Source organism: Octodon degus, unplaced genomic scaffold, assembly GCF_000260255.1.
Source record: "Octodon degus isolate 3935 unplaced genomic scaffold, OctDeg1.0 scaffold00254, whole genome shotgun sequence".
Taxonomy (NCBI): Eukaryota; Metazoa; Chordata; class Mammalia; order Rodentia; family Octodontidae; genus Octodon; species Octodon degus.
Window position 1 is genome coordinate 217,198 of NW_004524830.1, and position 7,916 is coordinate 225,113.

The 7,916-nt window shown below is 40.0% G+C and overlaps 1 protein-coding gene and 1 pseudogene across 1 annotated transcript in view; one reads left to right on the top strand and one right to left on the bottom strand.

The window, feature by feature from the left end:
• LOC101576745 overlaps positions 1-958 on the top strand; it is a 1,738-nt pseudogene extending 780 nt beyond the window's left edge.
• A 340-nt stretch (positions 959-1,298) lies between these two features.
• Positions 1,299-7,916, bottom strand: part of Rab7a (RAB7A, member RAS oncogene family) — a 92,246-nt gene continuing 85,628 nt past the window's right edge. Inside the window, exon 6 of the mRNA XM_012512654.2 lies at positions 1,299-1,326. Coding sequence (XP_012368108.1) covers positions 1,299-1,326 — 28 coding nt within the window. The remainder of the gene's footprint in view (positions 1,327-7,916) is intronic.

Here is a 7,916-nt window from a genome sequence, read left to right on the forward strand (position 1 = left end):
AGAGAGAGAGGAAGGAGGAGGAGGAGGAAGAGAGAGAGAAAGAAAGAAGAAAGAAAGAAAGAAAGAAAGAAAGAAAGAAAGAAAGAAAGAAGAAAGAAAGGAAAGAAAGAAAGAAAGGAAAATAGAGAAAGAAAGAGAAAAAGAAAAGAAAACAAATTGGATGTGAATGATTGTGAATTACCCAAAAACATTCCAAAATTAGATGAGAATGCTGCAGATAAGAATGAAGAACCCTCAAGCAATCATATTCCACATGGGAAAGAGCAAATCAGATGAGATGGTGATGCAGGGACACCTGCAGTAGAAGAGAACGACCTAGCTAAAGTTGATGATCTTCCCACCTCTTTAAGGAAGCACCCTGTTTTAGTTTCACAACATGAACATCCTCAGACAATCTCCTATGTTCCAAATTGATGACCTATCTCCCCAAATATTGTTCCAGATTCACATGTAAACCACAAAGCTAATCCAAGTACTTCAAAACAGAACCCTCCCAATCCTTTTCAGCATTTAAATCCTGGCTCAAACTTGGAGAATGAACCCAGAATTCAAACAGATATACACTAAAGCAAGCAACCAAAGATAGAGTTGATGATTTCCACAAATTGAAGCAAAGCCGGTTCTTTGATGAAAATGAATCCCTTGTTGATCCGCAGCCTGGTTCTAAACTGGCTGATTAAATGGGAATGATGGTAACATAGGTGAGTATGAGGCAGGACAAGCAAGCTGAGCTGGCTTACAATGAGGAAGAAATGGTGATGGTGGAGAGGAAGACGTCCAAGATGATGAAGAGCTAGAGCTTCAGATGGACCCTTCAGACTATGGAAAGCAGCATTTCAATGATGTCCTTAGAGTCCTAAAGGAAAATTTCACAAAACCTAAAGTGCTTCAAAATAGGATGATTTCTACTTTGTCATTTTTTGATTTTTATTGTAAAGATCACTTGTATCGGTTGTAAAGATACATTGAGGTAGATTTAAGGAAAAACTTTAATGAAAGAATGTACCCATGTACGTATGTGAACTTTTTCATATTGTATTATCAAACCAAGACTTTTTGGATTATAGTAAATTTGAGCCAAAAATGGTTAATCTTTGCATTTAAAGCAAACTAATGTATATTTCACCTTTTTTTCGCATTTCATTTTTTTTCCACAAGTAGACAGCAAGAGAACATTGTTGTACAGGCTATATGTTGCACATAGCATAACCATACTGAGAACAGTTGTCAGCAGAAAAGATTTTATATACTAAAATATAGTTTCATTAGCCAGACAGGTGTTCTGCTCTGTCTACCCTTCACTTCATGCTCTTCAAGGAGTGATGCCTAAAATAGTTACGTAAGTGAGGGGAAATTGGATGCCAAACGTTGTGCAACATGTACACAGATTCACCTTCCTACTCCTTTTATTTAAATGCTAATGTGTTTTGGCAGATTAGCTTTCAGTTGAGGACTCTTGGAATTCAAGTTAACTTTCAAAGACAGAAATATTTATCAGTCATTCTTACTTAGCTTGAAAATACATTGTGGAATGTATTTTCCGGTTTTTTCCCATCATACCAGGACTTTTTCCCATCATACCAGTATCATACCAGTACTTCAGCACTGACTAAAGTATTTTTGCAGTTTGCACTGGTGAAGGTATTCATGATTTAAACATCAGGTCCTACAAAGGGGCTAAATCTACTTTGAAATGAATCTGCAATCCATATTTCAGAGCCTTCCTGGTAGTTTCAGTGATTTTCTTTGACTAGATTTTTTTGCAGAAATGCTAAATAAGGAATTTTAACAAGTTTTTATCAATGCAAAAACAAGGATAGAAGTACAGTGAGGTTTATAACTTTTATAGCAATAGCCTAAAGTTTATAATAAAAATGAACTTTTGTAATTATTAACTATGTTAGTGGGGCTGGTGAGATGGCTCAGTGGTCTAAAGCACCTACTTAGAACAAGCTTAGCAAAACACAGGGAGTGCGGTTCAATCCTCCAGCACCACATGCCAGCCAGCCCCTCCCCCTTGTGGGCTGAGCTGGCCACACACACACACACACACACACACACACACACACACACATAAACAAATAAATAAATAAAAATTTAAAAAAAAACTATGTTAGTTAAGATACCATCAACTTCACATTTGCTAGACTTAAAATTACTTTAAATATATCTTGTCTTTTTTGACACTATTCTGCAGAATGTGTAAGCTATTTGTGACAAGCTAATCCTTGTTTTCTGATTAAAGTATTTTTACATCTTATCCCATGCCCCCAAAACAGAAGGTGTTTATCATGAAAGAAATTTAAGGTCATTAATCTTGTTTTTCAGAAGAGCTACTGTTAACTCACTATAAATGTGAAACATGGGCTGGAGGTATCCCTGAGTGACAGAGCACCTGCCTAGTTGGTCCCCAGCACCAGAAAATAGACAAACAAACCTGATATCCCCCTGTCTCCTACCCCCAGGTTCCAATCATACTTGAAACTTGTAGAAATAGATCGCTCACTTGTTGAGGTGCAAAATATTTTTGGCCTCACTTTGGAGTTACTTAGTGACCAGAAAGAAATGCAATAATTGACTACAATTTTTTTCTATTGTATCAAAGTAAATAACTTATGCCTTCATTAGCAGGACAGGCCCACAATGAATAAGAATTAACAGTTTACAGAATCTTTTAATAGAGTTAAACGGAAGCAATATACATCCTTTGGAAATTAGCATGGGGAGATCTAAAAATATTTCTAGTAATACTTCATATTTAGTATTCTACAACTTTTACCATAAAATTACCTGCCTTAGTTCCTTTGACATAGAAAGTGATCACTTGGTTATGTGGTAGCTGTTACTTACACAGCAAAATTTCTTTAATTAGCAGCTGAGGCATTTTATAGGCTGAGACATCATGGATGCATGGGTATTTCTCATTGTATTAACACATTTTAGTGCTATAAAATACTACGTGACTCTCTTAAAAATCTGACATTCTACAATGTGTAATAGACATGCTGTTTTTTATAATATTTTACTTCTGCCTTAAGATTTAGGGTTTTTGAATGTATTTTTTGCCCTGAATTAAGTGTTGATTTGATGGGAACACTCCTTTTAAAATCATCACTTACTGGTTTCTAATAAATTAAAAATTAAACTTAAAAATATAAAGTGTGACCAGAGAACTGGTATATTTTACCAACCGTGGACATTTAAATCCCTGTAGAATGTTAATAGACAACAGTTACACAATTTTGTAGAAAAGGGTCAGGGGAGGAGCTGGGGAGATAGCTCAGTAGAATAGGCACTTCCCTGGCAAGCGCAAGGGTCTGAGTTCAATTCCCCGGTTCTGCCAAAACAAAAACAAAACTAACAAGAAAGGGGTCAGGGAGATAACTCAGTAGAATAAGCGCAAGCACAAGGGCCTGAGTTCAATCCCCAGTTCTGCCAAAACAAAAACAAAACTAACAAGAAAGGGGTCAGGGAGATAACTCAGTAGAATAAGCGCAAGCACAAGGGCCTGAGTTCAATCCCCAGTTCTGTTAAAAAAAAAAAAAAGATTTAATTTTGTAGAGATCATTTGACATCAAAAGTCATACATAGTAATATAGCTTAGCAGTCATAACAGATGATGAAATCCCCATTTTGTTTTGACATCTCTAAATATAATGGCACATACACAGGATATATATTATATAAGTTTTAGTTAGAAAATTATCACTTGACTGATGACCTCATGTTGGCTTGATGTGAACTTATTATTATAAACACCTGGAGCATAAAAGAAAGGCATATGTTTAAATCTAAATGAAAATCTATATTGTAGAACACTGTATTTGAAAGGCATGAATATATTTAATATATCGAACATCCTTTATGAGAAAACCTTATTTTAATTTTTGAAAAAACATTATCTTTTAAACAATGACCAAATTATTAGGGATGTCTTCTAAGAAGACTACTCAGGGCTCTCCATCGATGAACAAAGCTTGGTCACTCCTCTATCCACCACGCAAAAGTCCTGTCCAACAATCTTTCCCCATTTTAATATTTTTTATTTAATTATAAGTTAATTTTGATATCACTTACACCAGCTGGTAACTTAGGAGAAAGCATGTTTTCAAGTCTATATTTTAGAGCTCAAATAAAAAAGGAACAGCTGTTTATAGAATGACATAAAAAACAAACACACAGGACACACATGGACATCTTTATAAAATGAGAGTACACTCAAATGTATTTCTGGCCAGGTTAAATTATGATGACTTTTTAAAGTTTGTAATGATGAGAGACTAGTCAGAACTTTTGTAAGTCCATTAGTAGAGATCTCTTACAAGAATTTGGAAAAAGGTAAAAACCTCTTGTTTATAGTTAATATATTTGTTTAGGGCTAATATTTTATATCAGGTTTGAGTGAGAACAGGCAAACTGAACAGAGTGTAAGGATTAGGCACAGTACAATAGAGGAGCACTGACAACTCACAAGTCCTAGACTGGTAGGCTGGCATTAAGGGTGTCCTAAGGGGCTGGGAAGATGGCTTAGTCGGATAAGTGCTTCCCTGCCAAGCACAAGGGCCTGCGTTTAATCCTCAGTTCTGCACCAAAAATAAATAAATAAATAAATAAATAAATAAATAAATAATAAATTTTTAAAATGGTGTCCTAAGGGAAGCTGCACTGTTTCTTTCTTTTTTTTTTTCCATAATTTTATTGAGAAACAAATAGCAATGAGACAGTTTCAAAACAAATTGGTAGGACAGTTTCAATAATTAACATATTGCATATATTCTTCCTAGTGGTTATTTTCTGTACAAGATGCAGACATGATATCCTATTTACAAACACTATTACAACAAATCCCTCTATTTATTAAGAGAATGTAACTATATGTCTATCCTAACCATTTTGATACACAGATACAAAATGGACATTCATCTGTATCCACTTTTTTGTTTAGTTCCATCATTTGAATATTATAGGTGTGTTAACTCAGCAAAATATTCTAAAAGAGTCCAGTAGTCCATAATAGTATTGGGTCTTCCGCTTCACTGGCAATGTCAGAAATTGTTAACCTGAGTTTCCTACAGCTCAACATAACAGCATGACTTTACTTCTTATACTTCGTTTTTATACTTTTCTGCTGGATGGTTAAGACCAGGATAAAGCCAGACCTATGCAACAAGAGTTGTAGCTTTTGGGTCTGAAAAGGTCGGTGAAATCCCTTCAGAATATTTCTTGAGATCCTGTACCTCAGATTGTAGATCTTTTGTCAGTGTCAGCCATGTGGATGAGTCACGGCCTTTGCTTGGCCAATGTGCTTTCTGTGAAAGCCTGAGAGAATGTTTTCTCTCCATGTGACTCTCCTTAGGCACACTCTACATCATCGATCACTCATTTTTGGCCCCGTAATCTTCTTGATCAGAAAATTTGGAACACTACTGAGTTACATGACGTTACAGTACAAGTTCTCATATATCCTGTCTTAATTGACATCGGAAGGCTAGGGCCAAAATGTAGGCTTTCCTTGCAGCCCTCCTTTTTCTCTAATTTTGGTCTGCAAACTTAAGTTATTAACCCTCCAGAAGAGAAGCTTATTGTTATTACCATACAACCTATTCTGCACTGTTTCTTGTGGCTGTAACAAGAGACTGTGGAGGTGGCTGAGGGGCAGAGGGAGTGAGGGGAGGAAGTGGTGGGCCTTGCAAAAACACCTTTTGACTTTATGTGGGAAGAGATGCTATGTTGGAGATGCTGAATACAGTTTTCACAGCAATGGGGTTGGTGACAACCACCCAGCGGTCTGCACAGCTTGCCCTTTTTGTGCCTCCAGCAAGCCCAAAGAGCATTCTTTGAGGACAAGGATACAACCTGGCAGGGCTGGCATATGCCACCATGTAGAAGAGTTAAACCAGTGTTGGGCTTAGCTGACGCCTACACAGATGGGACTGAAGCTTTTCCTACCTACTCTGTAAAGGCTACGGGATAGTCAAGGTGTTTCTTAAAGAAGTCACCCCGGCCATGCGTGGTGGCACATGCCTATAATCCTAGCACTTGAGGAGCTGAGTAGGAAGATCACTGCAAGCTCAAGGCCAGTCTGGGCTCTAAACTGAGTTCAAAGCCGGCCTGGGCTACATTATGAGACCCAGTCCCCCCAAAAAACCTAAAACAAAACAAAACAAAAGCTCATCTTCAGATTTGGACAACCCCAGTCTCTCCAGAATGACAATGCTGCTTCTTTTATCCCCCAAATAGTTCTGGGAGTGGAACAAGGTCTTAACTAAAGGGCTTAATACTTCTGGAAAGGTAGAGCAGGCCAACCAGACCCTAAAGTGAACTCTGGAAAAATTTTGCTGAGACACATCTGAGTCCTGGCTCTAACTGCCTCCAATAGCAGTCATGAGGTCATGAGGGCTCTTAAGATGCCCCAAGCTGGGCCAACTTGAGTCCACCTGAGTTGTTACATGAAAGGCCATTTCTAGTCTCTGGTAGAAATCGTAGACCCCAGACCATGAGACTCTTACAGTAGCTCACCAGTCTGGATCAAGTGCAAGAGGCACCCACATGTATGGAAACGCAGTCCTGCCAGCCCCTGGCCCAGGGGTACCACCTAGTGTCTTCCCTGGAGACCAAGTGCTTCTAAAACTCAGAGGGAGGGAAGCCCAACTAACCACCAAAGCCCGAGTGGAAAGGCCCTTTCTCTGTGATCCTTGCCACACTCTCTTCAGGAAAGGTGGCAGAGATAGATAACTGCATTCATCTGTCTAGACCAAAGGCAGTCCCACCGGAACTGGTTAAAGAACAAGTTCACCCAAAAGCACAAAGCTATTCCTTGAGCCTCTGCAAGACTTGAAATTTCTTTTCAAAAAGCAAAGTTCCAGTACTGCCACAGATCAGTAAAGAAGACCTCACTGAGGCCATGGAAGGTGTGGGAACAGAAGCCAATTCCGGACAGCTTCTGCCCAGGACAGTATGGCATAGGCCTAGACGTTCAGGTCTGTGAGCTTCAAGCATGCTGTCTCTGGATGCTTCATGAATATGAAGCTGGGGAGATAGCTCAGTAGAATAAGTGTTTGCCTGGCAAGTGCAAGGTCCTGAGTTCAATCCCCGATACCACAAAATATATCTTTGGCTCACTGGAGCTTGTAAGGCATCTTCAAAGGATAGGATATCTGTCAGTTTTCTGTACTGGCACACACCCCTGAGCTTAATCAACTTCTAAAGAACAGTTTCCTTTGGCTCACAGTGTGAAGGGTGCTGCCCACAGGGGGCAGGCTCTGTTGCTTTGGGAGAAAGTGGTCACCTCCCTCAGGGCAGCCAAGAAGCCAAGAGAAAGAGCAGCAGGGACGGGGATCCCATTGTTCCCCACAAAGAGACTCCCCCAGTGACCTGCTTCTTCCAGCTCAGTGCCACTTCCTAAAGGTCCCACCACCTCACATAGAGGAGAGTTTACCAGGCCTTGGCATTCAGGGGCCTTCCGGACCCAATCTGGAACAGAGGATTTGCAGGGTGGGAAGACTGGACTAGCAAAAGATGTTCAGAGCGTTGGGGGTACAAAGCCCAGGGGTCACATGCAGGCTTGGGCAGTCACCAAGCAGAAAAGATCAGTCTTTTCTCAGCCCTCTCTGAACCTCCTAACACCCTAGCAGAAAGTGATTTGCATGCTGGGGCCCTCTGACTGTGGTTCCGACAACTTGGGCTGCCCAGCAGCACAGCCTGCGGGTTCTGGTTTAGGGTTGGAGGGTATCACGGGACATCACATGTCGCCAGGCTGTATCAGCGCCCCTAGAATCCTGTCTGGGGCTCCTCCTGCCTGCAAGCTGCTGTGGCCTATTGTCTGTTCTGGCAGGGAGCTTGGGTCAGGGCTGGCACAGTGGCCTGATAGTAGGGCACTGGGCACAATGTCTCCCCATTTGCAAGCCATTAAGGCT